At 33.7% G+C, this 26,540-nt stretch overlaps 1 protein-coding gene across 16 annotated transcripts in view; it reads right to left on the bottom strand.

Annotated features, from left to right (window-relative positions):
- The window catches only part of RAP1GDS1 (Rap1 GTPase-GDP dissociation stimulator 1), a 147,871-nt gene that overhangs the window by 45,661 nt on the left and 75,670 nt on the right, over nucleotides 1-26,540 (bottom strand). For 12 of the 16 annotated variants that reach the window (XM_070614220.1, XM_070614227.1, XM_070614217.1 and 9 more), the window contains one exon: nucleotides 8,090-8,236. The exons of the other annotated variants lie outside the window; for them this stretch is intronic. In XM_070614220.1, the coding sequence (XP_070470321.1) occupies nucleotides 8,090-8,236 (147 nt within the window). The remainder of the gene's footprint in view (nucleotides 1-8,089; nucleotides 8,237-26,540) is intronic. 16 annotated transcript variants of the gene reach the window in all.

Raw genomic sequence — 26,540 nt, forward strand, 5'->3', positions numbered from 1 at the left:
AATATGTTTCTTAAGAAAATTATAATGCATGTTTACCTTATTCCTAAGAAAAGGCCCTTATAGACAATGTTATAAATTTATTAAGCTTTTTGCCAAACAGGACTTGATGAAACTGTTTCAAAATAAGACACAGACAATTCAAAATACACAGTCTCTACATTAGTATGTATATTATTCATAGTATAAGAGTACAATATTCTATCTATTATAGGTTTGTATAAAAACTCTCTCTACAGTCAAATGAATTATATACAGTTTAAACAATAAAAACAAGCAAATATAAATCTTGATGAGAAATTCTAATAAAAATTGGGTAAAAACCATTTTGGCATAATAAAGACTGAAGAAAATTGCCTTGACTAATGGCACATATATATTTCCAAAAAAGGATATAAAAATTAAAATTAGAAATGATGTAACTGTGAAGTAGAACTTGCAAGTTTAAGCAAGTTGTAGCTCAATTATAGTATTGAACTGTTTACTGACTTAAATACTGTTACCAAGAGCACGACTGGTGGTTAAAAACTATACGTACACATCTGCAGGTACAAGTAAGGACATCCTATTCAGTTATTTATTACTTAGTAACTTTTTGTTGATTGATCAGGAAAGCAGGGAACTTGTATTCCAAACCTAGTGTTGAGCATATAAAACTAAAAATATTCACGTGTTTAAAATTAACTTCAAATCAATTATTTTAAAACCCCTCTACACAAAACATGCATTAAACGTTCTGCACCCAGATTACCCCTATAATTTAAGGCCCAGCTTATACATTTCAATGACAAATAGAAATTTCAAAGGGAAAAAAAAGAATCAAGATTCATTAGTACTGAGAATATCGGAGGATTAAAACAATACATTTATATATTTCTTGCTTTCTACAAGTTAACAATGAAAAATGGAAAAGAGAATTTCAAAGTTTTTTTCTGGGTTCTGAAAATAAAAGAGTGTCTACAGAGCAAAATTTCCCTTTTGTAAAAGTTCTAAACATAAATGACAAAATTACATGAATGAGTATAACGTAAAACAAAAGCAACAACAAAAACCCCAAAGCAAAAATCACAAGAGGAAGGAAAAATGCTTTATCATTCATAGGAGGCCTACCGATTTACTGTTCTCAATCCGATGACAGCTGCAGTGATTATGTTTTAGTCTAGTAGACAATTTTTTCCCCTAGACTCACTCCAGGTTAAATTATTTCCTACAGATCAACTCTTGTTATAGTGGATACTGCAACAAGGGAAATTTCTACAGGTATGTCTACTCTTATTAAAGAAAACTCTGTATTTTCATCTCAGAAAGAAATTGGTCTTTTGAAGGTAAAAACTTGTTTCGTTTTGTTTTTAGAAGAGGACAGGACTACTGGCAGCTTAAGCAGCTCTAACTGGGAGAAACAAATCCAGTCTCTGCTCTCACATGGCATTGCTGAAAGGGCACACCTACAGTAAGTCTAAATTTAAGCCTAAATTTTTATATGGCAAATTAAGCTAAATGCCAGGTTAATTTACATCAAAACATGTATAGCTTACAAACAAATGGGTTTAAAAACACAAAAATTTTTTGTTTTACAAAAGGATTTACTGGCTTTAAAAATACAAACATTATTAGTTACTCTAGAACAGTACTATGATTAAGTAAGTTTTTACACTTTAAAACTACATGAAAGTTACTTGCAACATACCAACTGTGTTAAGAAGATACATCTACACAACCAAAAGATTTCTGATTTCTAGCCAATACCCATTTTTCAAAGTGTTTAATTTAAAATTTTTTCAGTAAATAAAATATAGGCAGTTTGGTGTTAACTGAATTTTACTTGCAGTTAGAAAACAGGATTACAAATTTTTATGCAAGTTAATTTATACACGATACTTTTCTGCCTTGAGTTTCTCTCTGAATGGATACTTTAAGTGGTCTAAATTAAAGATGCACCAATATTTGGCCAAAACCCATTATTCGTCTCTGGTTTTAGCCTCAGCTCCCAGAAGGCTTTACACCTGAATGCCTACTTCATTACCATTTCTGGCACCTACAAACTTGTGCATGGTCAATAATCACATGCTTGATACCATCATATTTCAACCAGTGCAGTAACATTAATAATAAAACAAGGCCTGCTCTTTCAGTTTCACTGTTACTTTGAAAATATTCATTTTCAAACACCGGTAAGCATTCTATGTACAGAGAAAAATACCCCTATGTGCTTTATATGTTGAAATTCCATCAGTCTGTTGAAATGTAAATGTATATTTACATTGCAATATTAAAATGTGGCAATAACTAATGATGGTGAAAACCATTCAAATGTAAGAATTAAATCAAGGCAGAAAAACAGAGGTTAGATTATTCTCGTTAGAATTTATAAAATAAATGTTAGAAGCCGTTTTAATTTTCAGTTATTTAACTCCATTCAAGCCATGAGTCTTTCAAAAAAAAGGCCAATTTGGGAATTCTTTAAATGTTGTGAAGATGAGTTAAAATCAGAAAGCCAACTCTGCCACCTCAACTTTTCACTATAAGGAAAATCTCAAAAACAATATTCAGTAACATCTATGATTACTCATCTTCAATCCCGACATAAACGCAAAGAAAGAAAGAAAAACATGTTAGAGAATGAGGAACCCAAACATACTGTTACCCTACTGTCCTCAGTTAAAACTGGGTATCTATTTAGTACCACAGTGCTAAACGCACTAGCATGATCACAGGAACAACCTAGAAAACTGACAATGCTGAGAAAGTGTTATTTCTGCAATATGAGGCCAAACTCTAAATCATTAACAAAAAAAAATACAACTATTTCATTTTTTTGTGATAAAATTTCAGATTCTTGCATTCAGAAGTTCATTCTATAATGGTCAAAGCTGAATATTAACGTCAATACTTGACCATGTGGAACTAAACCAAAATGTGCATTTGGTACATCGCTACTAAAAACCAAATTCTTAGCCTGTCCATTAAATAACAGCATTATTATAGTAACCGCTTAGGAGGATTATGATGAAAACCTAACCTAGATTAACCGGTCAATTAATAGGCAGACTTAGCAGGAGCCACAAGAACAACTAAGTGCTCTGCCCTTCAGTGAAGCAACTTGTTTAAACGACATCTGTAGCAGAACTTCACGAATGCAGCCTGCTTCAGCAAACTGACAGGGAAAATTCAGAAATCTTCTCACAAAGAGAATAACGGTTAGGAAAGAAAGAATTCCAACTTTTTTTTTTTAAAGCCTAAAATCTCAGTTGCAGAATAAAAGTTTTCAACACATGTTAACACCCCAGAGTACTTTAATTTAACAGACTTGGCTTCAAACCATGTGAACTTAAAAGTACATCCCTCATGCCTTTATAAACAGGGAAAAAAATGAACAGAAAATACACTGAAAATAATATATTGAAAAATTAATGCAATTAAGAAAAAAAGGAAAATCAATTGCAAGGAGAAAATTTTAAATTTTAAATGTTGTGTTTTTTTCCTTAGGCAAAAAGTTTGTAGTATTTAGAAAATATGTGGAATTAATTAGCTTGTACTGTAGTGAGGAAACTTTGGAAATAGTTCCTCACTCACACAAAGAAAGTCCTTTTCTAAACATCCAAGATCTAGAAAGTGTTCTTTCTTACTTGTAATAAAGTAATACCAAAACATAAGGAAAAACAAGTGCTCAGGCCAAATGACTTTTTTAATCAGGATTATTCCTTATTAATTTCTATTCTTCCTATTTTAGGTATAAGCAAAAATCAAGTAAGCCAAGTTACTGGACTGAGTTCACTAGGAAAATGAACAGTATGATTAGAATTGTGAAACTGTTGCTATTGGTTGAAATGAAAGCTGCAGCTAAAATTAATTACATATTAAGTGACCTTTAAATTAGAAGAGAGAAAATACTTTACAGGGCTATTTTAAACAACTGAATCTAAGTAGTACCAGTCTTAATACTTAAATTCAATTGTTATGCTCCAGTAACATACCCCATGAGTTGCATTTCCTAAATTGCACAGATGGCTCCCTTCGACCATCATTCAGTTATTCTAAGTTCACACAGCAGATAACAGTGAGAACTGTCATGAGGGCATCCCAGAGGGATTTCAGGGACAACAAAAAAACCAGAAATTAATCTTTCAATAACAGGCAGTTATTAAGATATTGGAGAAAAATTAACTCTATTTGTAAAAATCATATATATACATATATTATGTTTACACATATACATATATATCATATATGATACAGGTCACATGAAAAAGCCAGTCAAAGAATGTGTATATTATGTTACTCATTTTAGAAGAAACCTAATTTTTCCTTTTTTGATGGCATGTTTATTTCCTCTACTTTTTTCTCTTACGACATAGCTTATGTAAAATAAGTAACTTTAGTCTTTGCTTTAATGTTATCATAATTAATAATTTTCTTTAGAGTTGTAATAGACTTTTCCCTGTATTCTGCGTCTCTTCCATAGGTGTATTAAGAAAAAAAAATTAAACTCTCCATTACAGTTTTCCAAGAGATATTTATTGATTAATCAGGGTTACTCATAATATAATAAAAATGGTGACCACCAACAGACTCCTCAACCAAGTGTTAAATTATTCTGGTGCTTTGCTTTAGATTACTGGTTTGTTTCTATTCAGATTGCAATTAACTTTCAAGGATACATATGCAGCTTCACCAAGTTTGTGGAGCACCCTGGTACATTTTTAACCACAGATCCAGTACTGTTACCATCAGCATGTTTTCAATGCCACCTTCAGCTACTGGCGTGTATGTGAATAGGGAACATCAACTAATACAGTGGGCAAGAGTTATAATGCTTCTAACTTATACAATGAAGAAAATGCATTCCAGTAACAAACGTTCCTCCCAGTTGATTTGTTAATAAAAGAAATTTTAGACAGTACTTAGTATACAGAAAAGTCAATCAACAAACATTTTCCAAACTCCTATTATATGCTAAAATGGTGTTATACTTGAAAGAAGCTGGATAGCTGAACAAAATTTTCAGTCTTCACTGCGATGTTTTCGCATTGAGTAACCAAAGCTAGGAAAAAAGATATCCAAGAAACTAATGAGATAAAAATCTCATCTATGGAGCTCAAGAATAACTCCCTAACTATGAATAAGGCTTAAGTTATTAGCTCCAAGGGTAGAGTTAATTTTTCTGCTATGGTAACAAGGAGGCATTTATCCCTCAACTGTTCCACTCAGGAACCAGCAGAGGCCTGCGTACTGAAATTCAACAGTAAATACACATAAAAAGGGACCTTATTTATCTGTGCTAATAAAAAGTGCCTCCTGAGGTTCAAAAAGCTCCATTGTTTTTTGGTCTCAGTGACTCGTCTAGGCGGACAGGAACAATACCAAATGACTAGAAGTTAGCCAAGAAAACCTAATATTTAAGCTGGAAAGTCTTTAAACACATTTTTTAAAGAAAAGAGCAAGTAAATAACTGACACAACAACAAAGCAGCTTAATAATTACGCGAAACAAAAAAAGGATATAATTTAAGCTAAACAGTGTTATGGAGAAAAAGAATCACTTCCAACTATGATCCCCATGACAGACACATGTAAAAGGAAGTAGAGGGAAGAAGACAGCTACAAGTTCAGCATTTGTTTGTTTAAAATACTAAGGATAACCTCGCTTCTGTTTTATCTAATAAGTTTTGAAAACTGCATTCAAAGTGCAGCTTTAGAATAGTGGAACAAAAACACCGCTGCTCCAATAATGTTCTGAGAAAAGTTAATATTACCTTCCAAAGTATCTAAGTTACTTCTTGGGAATACTTGCACACCAGCAAAAAAAGGTAGCTTTCCAAAAGTAATAGATTATGCATTTAGACCATGCGCTCTGCATGTTGTGAAACATTACGTTCTCGGTACACTTCTCCACATACTGTGATATCCTATTACAGGGACTCAAGCACAGTCTTCTCTGGAGTAGAATTAGCGATGGTTTTGAAGACCAAGTGACCATTTCATACTCTTTTGCACAGGTTTTTGAACAAGAGCATCCTCAAAGAACAAACTAGTTTAGATGCATAACAAGACTAATTCTTTGATATCCAAAGCTGCTATAATAACTTCATGACTAGTTTCCTTCATTTATCTTTCTAAACCATTCTCCCACTAGCTCCTGGCCTGCTTTCTCAGGTGTCCAAGTCTAAACGAAGTTGAAGAGAAAGGAAGCAACATGAACAATTGGCCAATAATTTCTTAATGCAATTCAGATACATAACGTATATTATGGCCAAATTTCAATTATTTAAGAACTAGCTGTTCATTTTGTAGATTGCCCAGACTCTGTCATTTCTGTTACTCCTGTTCATATTTAGGACATTTCTCTTCAAAAATGATTCCACTAGAAGGCAAGAAAAATAGAGATAATTGACTCTATAAGGACTATTATTTGGTATTAGCTCGAGTTTAACAGCAAATCATTTGATGAATAAAAACTATTTTTTTATTATTATTATGGATAATTTTAATTCTGAGGTTTAAACGGGTGTCCCTTGGACAGGATGTGACCTGAGGACACATTCTATTTAGTTTGTACAGTGCTAAGAAAGCAAATGTAATCCAACATTTAAAAATCAGATGTTGGGGCCGGCCCTGTGGCCAGCTGGTTAAGTTTTCAAGCTCTGCTTTGGTGGCCCAGGGCTTGCTTGTTCAGATCCTGGGCGTGGCTTATCAAGCCATGCTGTGGCAGGATCCCACACAGAGGAACTAGAACGACCTACAACCAGGATATACAACTATACACTGGGGCTTTGGGGAGAAAAAAAAAAAGGAGGAAGACTGGCAACAGATATTAGCTCAGGGCCAATCTTCCTCACTAAAAAAAAAAAAATTAGATGTCACTTGAAAAGCTAGATTTTCAGGTTTTATCCACCTTCAAATGAAAGGATCTGGCAGTATTTGGCCAAATTCCCATATAGAAACAACTGGATAGAGGAGAGTGAAGTCATGAGTCACTTAACGACGGGGACATGTTCTAAGAAATGCATTGTTAGGCAATTTCGTCATTGTGCAAACATCATAGAGTAGATTAACACAAACCTAGATGGTATAGCCTCTTCAATTTGCTCTCTTCAATTTGCCACAGCCCCCACCATTTGCTATTGTCCCTAACACCATGGCCAAATGTCAACAGCCATTTGTCATCAATGTTTATCTTTTCTTCATTTAATTATTGAGAATATTTCTTTGCACCCATGACTACCAAAAGTGAAAAGATGAAAAGTATGCCTAAAGGGCCATGTGTTTCTAGAACACATGAACCTGAAAATAAAGAATACAATATTACATGTTCAATACACAAATAAAATATGTCTCTGCCAATGACTACAAATTAAAATGCCATCATGGAACACACCACAGAAAGATCTTCTCTGTGTTCTAGGAACCTACCAGAGTTTGAATGTTTGATCCATGCAGTAATTCACGTAAGACGATAAATAAATGAATTTCTTGTGACATTTCATAGTATAGTGAAGGTTTCATATCACTGTATTTATGTTAATTTAATTAACAAACCACAGAAGCTATCTGAAAATTGCTGACATGTCATCTGTTGCTACGTTCTAAGAATGTTTTACAGAGAAAAGAAATTTCTGTTTACAAGTATTTCAGACATCTGCAATTGCTCTGAACTTTATTTTTCTAAGGCCCGATTTTATTAAAAGACTTTTTTTATTCTTACAAGTAATCTAGCATTTAGATAAAATCATTTTACTTATATAGACAGTGTTTACGTTTTAAAGCTACTCCTAGTATTAATGCAAATTAACATGAAGATATTTTAATATTGTTTATTTTTAAAATGTTCATAGCAAGAAATCTTAAACCATACCATTATGTTGTTTTTTATTTTTGGTATTAACATGGGCAACTCTTCAAAAACGAGTCCCACTTAGTAAATTAGACCATTTTATATTTTTGAAACGTAATTTAATGTTGGATAAATGTTGATTTTATATGCCACTTACGAATTCTTTGTCCATAATTTTTTTAAATATTTTTGGTTTGTACTATAGTAATGATGATTTTAATTTTTTCCCCCAGAGATAAAGCAAGTTTTCAATTTTGTTTACCATTCTCATTGCTATAGTTCATCAGCATGCCACAAAAGACAGTCAAGAGCTTCTCATTGGCGGGATCTGTTATACTGCACAGTGACCTTAAATGGTCAATTACAATCTGTGCACCACCTGCTTGGTCAACTGCACTTCTGCCCTCATCTGTAAAACAAAGAGTTACATTAAAAATAAAAGAAAAAATAAATGTAGCTTACAATTCCAAATACAAAACATAACAGTGTTATTCCTTATTTAGTGAGTAAGTAGAAACAGACGTAAGCAGGGCATTAAATGTCTTTTTAGAAAAACAAAACAAATAAACATGGAAATGGGGGTGGGATGGGAAAAAGAGACAATAACTTTTTAAGAGAACAAAGATTATTCTCATTGACATCATATAGGAGCTTTTTAAAAGAACTTCTCTGGGTTCTAGGAGTTTATGACTATGATATGAAAATTTCACCTCCTATTTCGCAAATGACAATTCTGCTTAAGAGAAAAAAATAGGAACTAAGTGATATTCCACTGGAATATTTTTGTTTGGTCAGCTTCGAAACCATTAAATATATCTTCCTATGAGTGGTTTTCAGTTAGCTATTATCAGGGAAGACTGTCTGCGGTACAGGATAATTCTAGGTCATACTATGTAATTCTCAAGTGTTAGTACTAGGATTTTTTTAATGGCATTTTCTATAGTGCATAAGCATGATCCCTTTTTTGTTTATTGGTAATTTGCGTTTCATTTTTCCTTATTCTTTCTATTCTAGAGCACACCAATATACTTCCACATTACAACCAGCAGTTAAACAACCGTCAAATACATTTTCTGTTACGTGTACATTGAGATTACATAGAACAGATGTCATTCAGCTGTTGGAACACATGAACAGCTTTAGAATACTTTCTAACTCTTAAACATAGGAATTGAAAGAGATGAAAGAAAGAAAATCCCTTTCTAAATCTGACTTCGTTATATAAAATATGATAGATTCTAGAACAGTATTGTCCAATAGGAATACGAGAGCCACAAAAGTGAGCCACATATGTAACTTAAATTTACGAGCAGCCACATTAAAAATGCAAAAAGAAACAGGTGAAAAATTAATTTTAGTAATCTATTTTATTCAATCTAACATATCTAAAATATGATCATCCCAACATGCAATCAATACACAAATTATTAATGAAATATTTTACATCCTCTTTTTTGTAATAAATCTTTGAAACCAGAGTGTATTTTACACTTACAATTACACGTCAGTTCAGACTAGCCACATTTCAACTACTCAATAGCCAGTCTGGCTGATGACTGCTATACTGGATAGTGTAGCTGCAGAAGCATAAAAGAAGGATCAATAAGAGAAATGACTCACAAAGGAATGATAGCTATGAAGTTAGTCAGTGAATGAAAGATTTTCATTTTTCTAAAGAACTGAAACTAAGGCCATATCTTTATCATTGTTGCTGCTATATAAGTTGTGTGTGTGTGTGAGAGAAAGAATATGAGAATGTGAATGAAAATCACTTGCTTGCTTTTCTTTCTGTTTTAACCATGATAATATAGTTTAGTTTTGCTTGTTTTTTGACATTTAAATGGAATCATGTTGTATTTATTCTTTTGTGCCTACCTTCTTACATTCAACATTAAGTTTGTGAAATTCACCCCCTGTTACATGCTTCCCTGCTGTGTAATATTCCTGGTATGAACACATCACAATTATTTGTCTATTCTTTTGCTGACTACTATTTGGGTTGTTCCTAGGTTTGGACTATTATTTACAATGCGTAGACAATCTTGTTGGTTCACAGAGTCTGCGTATCTTCCACTTTCTAGATAATGACAAACAGTTTCCCAAAGGCAGTGTACACTCTCTCCAGCAGTGTGTGAGAGTCCTTGTTGTTTCACCTCTTCACCACCACTCGGGGATTATCCAGTTTTTAAAGTTTAGGCAATCTGATGGGTGAGGCTGAACCTATTCCAGGAGCAGGTCTTTACTGACAGTCCACTTTTCTGTACACTCAATAAGGCAGTTAATTTAGTATCAAGAACATACAGCATGCACATGAGAAAAAAAAGCACCACAGTAGTTCCAGTTAAGGAGGGAGGGAGAGAAGGAGAGAGATAAATGGATATATAGATATTAGAATTTGAAAGAAAAAAGTGGAAGGAGAGCCAAGTAGCTACTACAAACTGGAAAGGTGCAATTCTGGAACTTTTTAATATTCATGCTTATAGAAAAGCCTTATAATAACATCAGCAAATACATTATTTTTATCATTTCTATCATCATCAGCTTCCCCAAAAGAAAATTTAGAAGGCTCAAATCTTTGAAAAGACTAAACAGGAAAAATGGAAGTCAGCATAGAATTGGAGGAAGAACTTTGGCATCCGAACTTGATTTAAACAATTTCAGCCCTGCTACTTCCCAGCTGTGTTAACTCAGACAATTAGCTACCTAAACTTTAGGAATTTCCATTTCATCAGTTATAAAATGAAGATAATAATTCCTCTATCTCCTGAGGGTAAGGCAAGAATTAACTGAGATAAATGGAAGCCCTGATGCAGTCAGTATCTGGAATGGAGTAAGAACTCAATTATCAGCTCCCTTTCTCTTTTCATTATAAATAAGTCATTTTTACTTCTTTTGACAACAAATAAAATGAAAGGAGGTCCCAGGAGAAAAGCTCATGATGTAAAAGAAACTCATAATCCGAAATAGCAAATTTTTTCTGAAATTAGTTTTCCAAATATTTATTTATATTTTTACAATGTAAAAGTCTATAATTTTATGCTACATTCTACTTTTGTGGTTTAAACATCACCTTTCTCATATTTCTTTTCAGAACTTCTCTGGATCACATACAAATTTAAAATGTTTTAAATGAATTATGCCTACATACATATTTGATATTAGTTTTTCTCCCACCATCTAATTATCTGTACAATAACAGGATCTTGGTTCCTTATGCATCCATCTGCTCATACTACTTACTTCCCACCAGAAGTAATAATCCTTTGTGACATCAGGAATGGTTACTATGGTGATGATGATGATGCAGCACCTCAGAAAATTATGAGTCCATCAGAGAAATAAAGAGCAGGAGGTAATCATACTAACAAGAAAATTTCATCTAAATTTTGTTAAAAATTAATAATGAGAAACATGAGAAAAGTATGCGTGGAGACACTGTTGAATAAATTATCTTTCGTGTTTTCAAAGAAGTTTTAGCAAATAAAAGGAATCCACTTTTAACATTCTAAAGTGTCATGGATTTGTGCACTGCCTCACTTTCTGTTTCTATAAAAGCATCCTGCACATAACGCCCTGCAGGTGTTAATTAATGATGCTGGCTGTGCACAGGCTGCACACACACTACAGTAAGTCCTGGAGTGCTTGGCATAATTAAAGATAGTACAGAGCGCAAAGCTACTGAGGCTTTTTAAGGTTACTGATGGCCAAATGAAAGCTAAGGCTCTGAGCAGCTAGATACAAATGATTTTTACTGTAAATGTACTTTAGAGATAATACTATAAGTGAATTAAGAAGATAAATTATAAACCATTTTTCTTTTTTGTTATATTTCAACGCAGACTTTGCTTAAAGAAATTATGATTCAATATCAGCATTCTGAAGAATGCTTGGGAAATGTGAATTCTAATTCAACATTCCCTCACTAAACACTAAAAAACGGTATATTGAAATACCTTTGCCATTCAGTTCAGCAAGATGATAGCACTGTCTTATTATCAATTGAAATCTATTTTTGAAGATTCATTTCTGAAAAGTTCTTTGGTATCCTTCCCCCCAAAATCTTTTTAGAGTATCTATGAACTTAACAAATATTAAGACCAATCTATTACACAATAGCTTCCCAAAATGCACCCTAAACAGAGAGAAGTCAATAGCCAAAATCTATTTCACATATAACTGGTTAAGGCATCGGACAATAACACAATTTTCATATCCATATCAAAACTCATGGAGAGTCACAAATCGATTCATTGAGACCTATTCTGAGAGTGAGAGATTTCTAAAACTCCTGAAGAATGTGCTTTAAATAGTATTTAGAAGCACCACAAAGAAGGAACTAATTACACAATCTTTAACTTTGTAAAATTATAGGCCTTATACACATGGACAAGCCCTTAAACTGTGCTGCATAATCTTTTCACACATCACTGTCACATTACCTACGGCAAACCCTCCAGAGTCACAACTTTCTAAAGTTCCTCCCTTTCCCAACTCCTGCATTCATAACAGAAACGAGGCTTCCAATTTCACCGAGAACACAGAAGACATCAGATACAATCTTCCTCACTTTTCTACCCTCTCCAGGTGCAGGATTATATGCATCTTTTCCCAATAACTTTCAGTGTCTCATACTGTAATTTAAGTTCAGTTGTAGCTAATTAAGAGTAAAGAAAAGAAAGGGAGACAATTTATTTGCAACAGAAGGTAAGACTTCGTTCTTCAAGATAAAAAAAACTGTAGACATGTCATAAGCTAAGGTCTCTTAGGAGCTGAATGGAAAGAACATTTAATGATGAAATCCTAAGACTAGTCTTGCTTGTCAGAATGGGAATTAGAATTTCTTTGTTATGAAAATTTTGAAATGTGAATAATTTCAATAAGGTAAGGAAAAAATTTTTAATATTAGAAAAATTGTAATATCACTGAAGTAATGACTTATCAAGTAACTGTAATAAGGTTTCTAAATTTGGGGTTTTGATAAGTTTGACCACAAGAAAGCCTCTGAACCTCTGTTGATGTCAGTTTCCTGATCTGGAAAAGGCAGAAGCAGGAGCAAAAGACTGCTCCTCTTCTTAGCTCGGACACTCTCTTACCCATTTCTATTTCTACTGTGCCCATGTTTTGAACACAGGAAGTACTTAATACATGCTGTGTGCAGTTGTTTTTAATGGGAAAGAAACCCAAAACCTCAAACCTTGCTGTTTTAGTTTTCCAATCATTAATCATTATAGTTCAGATACTTTTACTTTTCCCAAGTAGCTATTACTAGAAACTATAAAGACTTATGGCAAATAAATCAGAAATTCTTTTTTCAAGCTAAGCTGGAAAGATGAGTTCTGCATTTTTTTCTGCTGAGTTCTAAAAAATTATGCTGTCTAGAAATAATAATAGTTTTTGATGTGCTCTTTCTTAGTGAAAAGGAAAGTGATTCAGAATAGATACTTAAAGTCAAAACAATTATAACTTAAGTCCTTACCAGTATTAGTTTGCAAAAAGTGATAGAATTACAAAGGTGCCACAATAAAATTTACTTTAACCAAGTTACTCATGGTTTTTCCTTCAGACTCCACTGCTATGCCACTTCTTAACCTCTAAGAACAAATACTTTGTTATGATAAAATTTGAACATGTATAATGTATTCTGAGAAAGGATTTCAAAACAATAGACAACATAAATTAGCCTCATTTTAAATGTAAGGACACAAATACTACTCTGAGTCTTTTTAGTCAATACCACACTGATAACTGAGACTAGACTCCTAGATACTTCAAAGAGCCAATTAGTTCTCAGGCTATGCCAGCCACATGTTATGAAATTCAGATGTCTTAGTTAAATGAAAAATATTACTGAAAATCCTCAAACTATGCCATCGCTGAGTTAAGGAAATGATTCAATTACTTAATTTTACCAGAATTCTGTGTAAAGAATGTTCCAGATAAGCAGCAAATGGGATGAATTTGTAAATATTTTCATTAAAATGTTACTTTAAAAAAAGCTGGTTGTGGGGCTGGCCCCGTGGCCGAGTGGTTAAGTTTGTGCGCTCCGCTGCAGGCGGCCCAGTGTTTCGTTGGTTCGAATCCTGGGCGCGGACATGGCACGGCTCATCAGACCACGCTGAGGCAGCATCCCACATGCCACAACTAGAAAGACCCACAACGAAGAATATACAACTATGTACCGGGGGGCTTTGGGGAGCAAAAGGAAAAATAAAATCTTAAAAAAGAAAAAAAAAAAAAAAAAGCTGGTTCCTATCTTTAAATTTAACTGAACTGAAAGGAATCAAATATCAAAATTCTTCCTAAAAAGTTAAAACACAAACTCATGACGGAGATTTACTGATGAACATATTCTTAGCCTGTCTTTCAGATTCAGTAATTTAACATCTTTATCTGTATGAGATAATGTTACTGATGTAGGAGTATGATTTTGAGACACAGACGTTATTCTTGCTTATTATGATTCGAGCTGTGTCCCCCTCAAAATATTATGTCCTAGTACCTCAGAATGTGGCTTTATTTAGAAAAAGGTTCATTGCAGATGTGATTAGTTAAGATAAGGTCATGCTTAGTAGGGTGGGTCTTTACTCCAATACGACTGGTAACCTTATAAGAGGAGAGCGATGCAGAAAGGAGAATGCTCTGTGAAGATATAAAAACAAAAAGGGAGAAGACAGCCACATGAAGACAGAGGCAGAGACTAGAATTTTCTGCCACAAGCCAAGGAATTCCTGAGGCCACTAGAAGCTAGGAAGAGGCAAAAAAGGCCTCCTTGCCCACAGGTTCCAGAGGGAGCAGGGCCCTGCTGACACCTTAATTTTGGATTTACAGCCTGCACAACCATAAAATAGTAAGTTTCTGTTGTTTTAAGCTATCCAGTTTGTAGTACTTTGTTACAGCATCCGTGGGCAACTAATATATTCTTCCACATAAACAACATGAAATATCCTAGCTTCATTTTTTTAAGTGAGTATTTGACATTTAACTAAGCCTTTACTATATATTCAGATTTGATATATCTCACAGAAATTATGGTTTTCAGATCACTAAGAATAATATATATCAGTTTAATTAATATAAGAATTGTTTAATCAATAGGCAATATACATGTAGCAAACTATGATATGGGCACAAACAGTGGAAAAATACAGTCTTTTTCCTCATTAGTTAATCTACTGTCCTTGAATTTTTTCTATTTAGCAACAAAATGTTTAGAAATGGGTTTTTGTTCCACAAACTAAAAATAATAGTGATTGATGCTCTGCATGGTGCTTGCCAACTACAGTCTACTGTTAGGAGAGGAGTAAGAGTATGGAGAGAATCCCTTTGTGGTACCGGCTTGCATGAATGGCTAAAAGCTGAAGAGAAAGAAGGAACACTAAAATAAGTCCTCCAGCATCCCTACTCTAGGCACAAGGTAAGAAAAGCCCACTATTAAAAAAATTTCAACCCTACAGCACTGAAGTAAAGTTAGCAACAGCAAAACATGAACCCAGCTCAACTTCTGACTAGACTTCTTGGACTTCTACCGCTTACTAACCACCTGAAATAAAAGGAAGTGCGCTTATTTCCAAGGATTAAATACTCAATCTATCTTGAGATATTAATCTCAATCTCTACTATTTTTCTACAATGTTCACCATTCAATAAAAAAAATTAAGAGATGCATTAAAAAGGAAGAAAAAATAACCCACTGTCAAAAGATAAATCAAACATCAGAACAAGACTCAGTTAACCCAGATGTTAGAAGTATCAGATGAGACTTTAAAATAACTATGATTAATATATTAAAGGACCTACTGGAAAAGATGAATAATATTCATGAAGAGATATGGAATTTTGCAGAGAAATGGGAACCATAAAGAGTTAAATGGAGATGCTAGAAATGAAAAACACAATATCAAAGATGAAAAATTATTTTAAGAGGCTGAACAGTAGAATCAAGAAAACGAAGAAGACTCAGTGAACTTTTAGATCAAATGACTATAAAAACTAAAACATAAAGAGACAAAAGAGTAGGGGAAAACCCAGAGCACTTAAGAGCTAAGAGAAAATAGCAAATGGTCTAACGTAAGTGTAATTGAAATTCCAGAAGAAGAAGAGATAGACAACAGGGTAGAAGAAATATTAAGAGTTAACGGCTGAGAATTTTCCAAAAGTAATAAAAGACATCATGCTACACATCTATGAAGTTTAGGGAACCCCAAGAAAAGCAAACAAAAAAAAAAATACAACCAAACAGCCAAACTTCTAAAACTTTAAAGAAAAGGAGAATCTCTTGAAGGCAGCCAGAGGAAAAAAAGAAACATTTATACTTAGAATAGCAAAAATAAGAAATAGAGCAGACTTTTTGTCCAAAACAATGCAAGCTAGAAGGCAATGGAATAACATCTTTAAAGTACTGAAAGAAAAAACTGTCAACCCAGAATTCTATTACCCAGTGAAAATATCTTTCAATAGTTAAAGTGAAGTAAAGGATTTTTCAAACAAATAAAAGCCAAGAGAACCCACGGACAGCAAATCTGTTACACAAAAAATGTTAACAAAAGTTTTTCAGGCAGAAGGTGTGTAATACCAGACAAAAATTTGGATCTACCCAAAGAAATAAAGAACACTGAAAATGATAAAAATGAAAGTAAATATAAAAAACAGTTTTCCTCCTACTTTTAAAGATAATTGACTGTCTAACCTAAGAATAATATATTTTGTAGCTTCTAACATACGTAAAGACAAAATATTTGGCAATAATAGCACAAAGAATGGGAAGGAGGAATTGGAAGTATACAGTTGTAAGGTTATTAAACTATATATGATGTGATATAATATTTGAAGGTAAACTGTGATAAGTTAAAGATATATACTGCAAACCACAGGGCAATCCCCTAAAAAATTAAAAAGAGGTATAACTAGTAAGCCAATAATGGGGGAAAAAAGTGGGAGAAATAAAAATCACCCAATTTATCCAAAAGAAGGTAGAACGAGACAGAAACAGGAAAAAAGAATAGTTTGGACAATCAGAAAACAACTAGGAAGATGGCAGATTTCAAGCCAACCATATAAAAGTCACGTTAAATACATATGGTCTAAAACTCTCACTTAAAATGAAGAGATGGTCAGATTAGACAAAAAAGTAGGACTCAAACATGCTATCTAAAATAACTCACTTTAACTACAAGGATATTCAAGTTAAAATAAAAGAATGGTAAAAGATCTATCACACAAATACCAAACAAAGGAAAATTTGTGTGTCTATATTGTCAGACATAGTAGATGAGAGAACAAGCAATATTACCAGGGATAAAGCAGGACATTAAATGACCTTAAGAAGATATAACAATCCTAAATGTGTAAGCACCCATCAACAGACCTTCACAATTTATGAAATAAAAGCTGACAGAACTAGGAAGATTGACACATTCAATCACAGAATAGGTGATTATTAAATGTTAACTTAGCCTTTGCGTCAGGCACAGTGGACATAAACAGGAATATAAGAAGGCCTTGCTTTCACAGAGTTTCTATTCCAGTGAGGAAGACAGAGCAGCAAACAGAACAACAGCTTTAACACAGTTTTTTACAGGGTGTTATGCAAGCACAGAGAAGAGAACAGATACTTCTTCTGGAGGAACAGACAGAAGAAAGAGAAGAAAGGAGGTTTATATGAAACTTCACAGAAATTAAATTTTCATGGTAAATATAAGTATATTCACTAAGATCTATAAATTATGAATCTATAACAACAGGTAGATATATACAGTAAAAGTATTTTCGCTAGCTCACCTGTAATCCAAGTTACACCCTATTTAACAGGAGTAATATTTCCTTAAAGTACTGATTAATGACATGCACTGCATAATCAATTTAATCAAGGTATTTCAAGACCTGTGACCAAATTAGAATTCATTCTCCTACCTTTGTTTATCAAAACTTTTTGGGGGTACCTATGACGTTTCATATACTGAGCGAGATTTTGGGAATAAAAAGATTAATTCACAGTTAAGAAGAGAAAAGTATGAAGGAAAAAATTTAACCAGTAAATAAAATTAAGTTTTCAGGGTACAATGGAAGCATAAATAAAAAATTAGTTTCACCTAGAGGAGTCAGAAAAAGATTAATGGTCATGTTTTGCAGATGCCTTTCAAGCTCTTACTGGCATTTATTACGTGTATAAAAAGAAAAAAAAAAGTGTGTCCTTTTTTGTTTAGATTCTGATTGGATTCCCTTCCTTACTAATTCTACTGAGAAAAAATTTATGGATAATAAGCTACATAGATTTAAAATGTATAACTGATGAGTTTTGACAGTTCTGTATACCCTAAAAATCACCAACACAATCAACACACCAAACATTTCATCACGATCAAAAGATTCCTCTTGTCCCTTTGCAGGCCATCTCTCCTTCCACCTCTGGCTCCAGACAACCACTGTTTTCTGTCACTATAGACTAGTTTTCACTTTATATACATGGATTCATAGAGTGCATATTCTTTTAGGTCTAACTGCTTTGACTCAACCTAATAATTTTAAGATTCATCCACAGTGTTAGATATGTAAGTTATTTATTCTTCTCTATTGCTGAAGAGTACTACATGGTATGGATGCATCATTATTTTTTTTAATATATTCATCTATATTGACAGACATTTGGATTGTTTCTAGTTTGGGGCTATTGTGAATACAGCTGCATTTAATGTTGATGTACAAGTCTTTGGGCAAATATCTAGGAATGGAATAGCTGGATGTTATAGTAGGCATATGTTTGTGAGTGGTACTTAGAGCAGGTGTCCATTTATGAGAAGTTGTTGAGCACGACTACACCTAAAAGAAAAATTTGATGTCAACAACAAGTTATATTTAAGAAGTTCTCAAATGCTATAAAAACGGGAAATTCTCAAAAGGACAATGTATTTTAAGCATATAAGAGGTACTTAAATAAATGCATATCAAATTGAAATGAAACCTTAACTGCTTCATAACTAGGCAAGCACAGTGCTTTTCCCTGCCCCAAATCAATTCAGCCATTACAGAAAATCATCAGCCCCAATCTATGAAACTAATTTTTTTTTTAAAGATTTTATTTTTTTCCTTTTTCTCCCCAAAGCCCCCCGGTACATAGCTGTATATTCTTTGTTGTGGGTCCTTCTAGTTGTGGCATATGGGACACCGCCTCAGCGTGGCTTAACGAGCAGTGCCATGTCTGCACCCAGGATTCGAACCAACGAAACACTGGGCCGCCTGCAGCAGAGTGCGTGAACTCAACCACTCGGCCACGGGGCCAGCCCCTATCTATGAAACTAATTTTAATGTATAACTTTTCTAATTAATTTTATAATAAATAATCAAATCACAAAATGAGAAAAAAATTCAGGGCTAAAAGAAATAAAATTCTAGAAATGACTATTAAGAAATTATGTTGTAGCAGTTCAGAACTGTGAGAGGAAAAAGGCAACTAGAGCTTCACGTAAGATGATGTAATTGATCCCACTCTGGGAAATCATTAAATAGTTCCACCTGGGGGCTTGTTTGTCAGTCAATAAATTTTAACATCAAATTATTTTTTTAAAAATTGCCCATGATTTTCATTCGGTTATGACTTCCTGAAATATATACCAATCTGAAAGAAATAATTTGGCCTATTTCCATTTCTTTCTTTTCTTTATTAAAGTACCACATAATATTGATATGATCAACAGAGATTAGGTGATACAAATATCATATATTAAATACTTAACTGACCCATACTATATTATGTGGAAGAGAGAGAGGGAAAAAACCTAACCATCACCTGGTGTTCACTCAAATGACAAGCTGTCCAAAGGAAAGAACCTGGTTCTGCTCTTTATCTTCTTCTCACTGCTTATTTTAAGGTTTTTCAGGTCACTGAAGAACTTGTTTTGCTGCTTATTTGACACATTACTATGGTCTTGCTGCTTTAAATCCCAATTCATTTCGTTTAAATCACAGTATGAGAAAAATTTTAAGTTAGAGAGCTACTAAATAGAAAAGCTCACTTTGCTATGCAAATAAATTAGAAAAACTTAAAAGGGTATATCGATCAGTAAAAGTTAAAAAAATTGAATTTAAAATATTTATTAAAAATATGTAAGGTGTATAAATTTCTTTCTATCATTCTTTATTCCAAGAAAGAAAGAATTTATTCAAGAAAATTAGTAAAGGACAGTATACCTTTTAATTTTTATTATCTATACATCTTGTGTGCAGAGGAAACAATACAGAGCAACAGACATCTGTTTGAAAACTTGAAGGGCAAACGTACGTTATCTAGCTGGTTTATTGAGAATAAAGCTCTCAGATTTTTAGCTGGATTTTCTTAGTTTTACTGATAATCCTGATAAAATCAAAATGTCCTTCATTTCCCAATGAATAAAAAGAGGAGTCAGTATTTCATACACTCCTCTACATACAGAAAGTGACAAGAATAAAGGATCAAACATGGTGAAGCACGTTTATACACACACTTTTTTACATAAAGTTTTCAAATTTGGAAAAATTTAAAAAGCTTTTCCTTCATCACTCCATCTTTTTTCAGTTAAGTGAAGTTTATTTTTGTGATTCATAACAGATTAAACAAAACGTTCGTTTAGGATTAGCTTTTGGTAAAATTCTTAGAACATATTCCTCCATCTGCAATTCTAAGAGCTGAACTATTACTACTGTAGCATGAAAGTATTTAATAAAGTATTTATGTATTTATGAACATGATAACTTCCTCAAATATAGTACTTACAGAGACAATGAACTACAGACAAAGACTTTAGTTCAACACGATCACCAATTCAGCTGCTGATCCTGAAAAGTCACTTGAACTCTCAGCCCTTAGTTTCCTTGTGTGTAAAATTTGGAAGGGGTGGATTAGACGACTTCTAAAAGTCCCTTCATTTAAGAGATTTTATTAATTCTAGGTGGCTTTATTCCCTTCAGTTTTCCAATTTCTCATGGTTCCTTTAATCTACATATACTATCCAAGTAACATCTGAGCATTCTGCTAAATGCGAAAGATTATTTAAACTTTTTGAATGTTTCTCCCAAAAATGTATAATATAAAAACACAGAAATTGCCCACCTGTCATTTCCTCTTGCATATCTCTATTAAGAATCTCAGACTTATTACTGTCCTCAACAAAACAAAGTAAAACAAAACAAGCAGCAATAACAACAAAACTCAGAAAAACATTAAAAAACAACCTCTGTTCTTTTCTATTCTGTAAACTGCCCTATCCACTATCCAGTTGCTCAGGCCCCAAATCTAGGAGTCACTCTTGCTTTCTCCCTTACCCTCAATCCCAATCCACCCACCACTCTAAATACTGAATTCTTCTGATGCCCTCCATCCTCACTACTATAATCCTACTCCATGTCACCATTATTTCTTGCCTGGACCACTCCAAAGTCTTATAGTTGGTCCCCAAGCTTCCATTCTTAACTTTTAACTTCAATTCTTCTCAATCCACTCTCCACGCAGCTCCAAGAGCGATGTTTTTAAATCCAAATCAGATCCCTTTTGATAACCTCTCATTACTCTAGGAGGATCCACAAGGCTCTCTATGATCTAGGTCTTGTTTACTTCTTCCACTTTATTGGACACTTTCCCCATTCACTGCATCTCATATACCTTGGTCTCTTTTCTCTTCTTTGAACACACCAAGTTCTTTTCTCACTCAGGACTTTGCAATTGCTACACTTCTATAAGGAATATTTCCCCCCTTCTCTTTAAATAGCTAGTTCATTCTCATTTTTCAGACCTCAGCTCAAATAACATCCTCAGAGAGAACTTTCTTCACCTTTAGATACTCTCTATTGTATCGCCTTGTTTATTTCCTTGACATCAATGATCACAATCTGTAAATATCTTATTTTTGTAGAATTGAGTTGTTTATTATCTATCTCTTGTGAAAGCCCCACAAGGATAGGGATTTCTCACTCTTATTTTCTCCTATGATCCCCAACACCTGGCCTAGTGACCTGAACTCAGTGGGCTCAATCAATACTTGTTGATTAAAATATTTGGTGCATATACATACACACAAGAATACAAAGGCACAGAGTGAGAATTTCCTGGGATTTACTCACCATCACTACTGAAAAAAAGCCACTCAGATCCTAAGACCCATGGTGTAGGTACTCAAACTTTTTATAGGCAGGAACATAAACAGATATCTTCAATGACATAAAGTCATGTTTCTAATTCTAATCTCACTTAGTAGAGATAAATTTTTTCCTATGTCATAAGGAGGCTGATTAAAAGAAAGATTCAACAGGTTAAATCTTGGTTTATTGTTTCACTATCATGGCATTTCTCTTTTGATGTGCAATCTTCAGCATCATAATACTGGATTTAAACTAAACATTTTGCAAATGAAAAAAAGATTGCTCTCCAAAATAGAAATTCTAGCCTTTGAATCTACATGGTATAAATGTATTTTCCTAATAAATAAATTTCATAAGTATAATCATTACTGTATGTGAGCTATATCCTCAAAGGTAGGGGGAGAAGGATTATTGTTGGTGTTAAAAAGAGGGTCTTCATACTACAAAAAGCTGGTAGCCTGCAAAAACTATAATCTTATTTCTGTTGTGGGTGCGTGAAAAAAAAGTTGGTAGCAAGGACCTAATTCATAAGAATAGTATCATATTTCTTAAGTCAGACATATTGGCTATTCTGATGTGCATGATTATAAAAGATTTTTTGTATTCTTCTTAAATACACTGCCTTTTAATTTTTCCAAGTGCTATTTTATTTTCCTGGAGCAGGGTAATGGTAAATAGACATACTACTTTTCAAGATAAAGTCAAAAGATACTTATGAACTCTACTAAGGAAAAAAATTAAATTCTGATACTTACATTTCCGCCTATAATTTTGCCAAAGTGGTGAATTCCTATTATGTAACTTAGTTATATTCAAATATGTTTTAAGCATTCAAATGAAAAATTTGAACCCATCAACATCTTTTCTGAGTTCAAAAACCATCTTATTCATGATTCAGGTGCAGGTAAAATGCATGAAAGACTAGACATAAAAGCAAAAGCTATAAATATTACGTCGGTGAAATTACAAAAACGAGTCATGAAGAAAAAATCACCACGACCGTTAAGTACTCATATACCAAAAAAAGAGGCATAAAGCTTGCAATTTTGTGGCACAGTATTATATTCAGGTTTAAATTTTGCCTTTATACAGGAAAATTTCAAGTATATTTATCTATTTACGGTTATAATGCTGGATCAGGAGAGGAAAGCACTAGATTCACAGGTGCAGTTTAAAATTAGGTCATAGCATGGCGTTTGATGGACATAGTTTTGGTGCGTCTGCTAATATTAGTATTAATTTCTATAGTCCAAGAGATTGCTCATATCAGTCAAAATTGTTTGACGATTCTACTTTTTTCAAAAAGTTCTTATAGAATAATAAAGCATGCATAAATCACCACACATTTGCTACAGAATCACTGAAGTTACTTTCTATATTTTAATATTTCTATATTAACATTTTATTAGCAAAAGATTGAGTATCTGTAGTATACAAATTATAAAGTAATTTATTACATTTTATTATTTCCATAAAATTACCTTAAGTGACTTCTGAACAGCATTCAGGTAACAATGTAAATAATTTATTGCTCCAATTTATTAGTCCAATTGCTGAAGATCAAAATTAAATTTTATTCCAGTTATTTTAAATATAAGAGATGGTTTTGTATCAAAGTATTTCATACTTTAATGAAATTATGCTAGATATATATACAGACATGTGTGTCTATATATGTATATATATGTGGGTATATGTATGCATACATATACATAGTTAATGAAATTATGCTAGATATATATACAGACATGTGTGTCTATATATGTATATATATGTGGGTATATGTATGCATACACATACATAGTTATAATGTAGAATTTAACTTGAACTAACAGCACAGTTTCTCAAAAGGTACAAACGTTAATTCCACTTAGCAAGAAGCATGGGAATTATTCACCTTTAAATAGTATTTATCTTTTGTATTCCCTCCCAGCCAGAGGAAATACCCTCAACTTGTAGCAGGGACAACTTTGATTAAAAACAGAGAAACTTCTCAGTACTTCAGCTTGCTTATAAAGAAGAAAAATAGAAAAATAAGAACAAAACATAAGAAGAACAGAGGATAATATGTAATGACAGAGTTTCAATAAGGAGACTAGAAATGGTATGTTTAACGTGTTCAAACTCTGACTTCATCTTTAACAGGTGAAATTAGGGTAGTAAAAGTAAGAGGGGAAAAAAAGATTTAAACACAAATACCAAAAAACCCCCGCAAAACTTATTTTTGCAGAGGTTTATAATTAGACTTTCCCTACACTATCTAAGACTTGTTAATCAGGAGAGGAAAATTCCAAAGGCCCTTCAGGCTTGACGCAGAGACTAGGAGGGAACCTGATATTCCAAGGGACAAAAAATATTAATCTGGCAGGGCTGGTCCTGTGGCGTAGCGGTTAAGTTTGCGCGCTCCGCTTTGGTGGCCCAGAGTTCGCCGGTTTGGATCCCTGGTGCAGACTTATGCACCACTTATCAAGTCACACTGTGGCAGGCCTCCCATATATAAAGTAGAGGAACACGTGCACGGATGTTAGCTCAAGGTTAATCTTCTTCCAAGAAAAAGAAAGAAATTAATTTGGCAACCACATATGACTTCTTGAAGTCAAGAAAAATCGCCTAATATTTCTGCCATGTGCAATCCTCCCTCACGTTACCTCCACTTTCATATCTATAAAACTGGTAACAACTATTTGAAAACTATTATTCTGTCTCTTTAACAAGGCATTGGCTTTTTCATAACATAGTACTTGGAATTAATCAAGCATTGCAAAAAAGCAGCTATATAATGTGTTCTTTGTCCTACAATTTTTATTAAGGTAAAAATTTTATAGAATCTTAGATTTTTAAATGCCATTTTAATAAACAAGAGGGATTTGAATGTGATACCAAGTACAGAAATGGAAAGATCACAGTTCCTCAAAGTATAAACTATCTGAAGGGCTAGTTAAGAATTTAACATTGCTTAAACATGGTGCCGTACTTTGCAAGAACCAAACAAATTGATAACAAAAGATCCTATCTTACTTCATATTTTAACATCATTCTCTCTGCTCCAGTCTGTAATTACCGTATCACACCTGGCCTACTGTAATGGCTTCCTGATATCTCTGCCTCACCTCTCTTCCATTCCAACCCAAACTATATCCTTCCACGAAACTGAAAATATCAATTTCAAGTTATTTTCAGTGGCTCTTTCCTGTCCATACATCAAAGAGCAACATAACTCCTTAGCCTACACACATTTTAAGTGCATGATACACATTAACAAATTAATGCAAAATCAAGATTTCTAACCACAGTAAACCTCCACTACCACTTGGCTATTTAAAAAATTAGATCTTCATGACTGTTTATAACATACCCCACAGTCCCAATTCTGAACTCTTCCCCAACACCACAAGTTTCCCACCATCACCTTGCCAGTGACTTTTATTAACAGACTCACTTTACTGGGAAGACAGAGGCCATGCTAGAAACACTCTTTTGACTGCCCTCTTTACTACCTTTAAGGTAGTGTTTTTTATATGTTCACCTAGCTTCTGTCATTTTTCTTTAAGGCAGAAATGTCCTTTCTCGTTCTAATACCAACCCTGTTTACCTGCGTTCGTGATTTCAGTTCTTCTTTTTTCACCTGTAATCTTTCTCTATCAATTATCTCCTCTAGGAGATTTACTCTCCTGGTCCATAGGGTCCTAGCCCAACAAATCCGTTCCTGTCAGCACTCCTCTATATCACTCTCATAATGTGGTCCCCTTCCCTCAAACTACTACTGTCTCTTCTTTTCTCATTAAACTTCCAGAAAGTTCACACTCTCCTGTTCATTTCCTCATGACTCACCACAGCCCTTGAAATTTGACTTCTCTCTCCACAAGACTCAAATTAAAGATGTTTTTTAAAACATGAGTGTCTGTTGATCAAATCTTCCCAATTCAGCATTTCTTTTTTTGGCAGTACTTGACACTGTACCACCCAACTCTTTAGAATCCATGACAATAAACTTGTTTTCTTTGAATCTTTCAGTGCTTCTTCACAAGCTCCTTCATTTCTTCTATACCCTAAATGTAGCTGTTCTCTTTTAAACATTTCTTCTATTCCCATGGGTCAACCATCACTTTTAGGTCCATGAATTCCAAGTCTCTGTCACCTGAATGTGACAATAGCACTTCAAGTTCAACAGGCCTCCAAACATATCCACCTGGTGGAGATCTCACTATTTCTGTTTGTTGTTGTTATTCAGATTCAAATTTTGGATTCATGGACTCCTCCCTCTTAGCTATCTTCTTGGATTCTCTCTCTCTCTCTTTCTCTCTCACATACTCTCTCTCTCTCTCTCTCCTCTTACTTCCCATTCTTCCTTTCATTTGTCTTTCAAATTTGAAAAGAAACAATACCCTTCTAACTGGTTATTCTTCATCTGGTCCACTGTCCAACGGTTTGTAAGTAGGAATGTGCACCAGAATCAGTTAGGGAGCTTTTGCAGAATAGACATGATAGGCTGGATTCTAGCCTCAGAGACTAATATAACAGTTCCAGGTGTGGCCAAGACAATGTATTTTGAAAACATTCCCTAAGTGTTTCAGATGCATACTTCTTGTTAAGAATGACTGCCTATC

The sequence above is a fragment of the Equus przewalskii genome, chromosome 3 (genome assembly GCF_037783145.1).
Source record: "Equus przewalskii isolate Varuska chromosome 3, EquPr2, whole genome shotgun sequence".
NCBI classification, from domain to species: domain Eukaryota; kingdom Metazoa; phylum Chordata; class Mammalia; order Perissodactyla; family Equidae; genus Equus; species Equus przewalskii.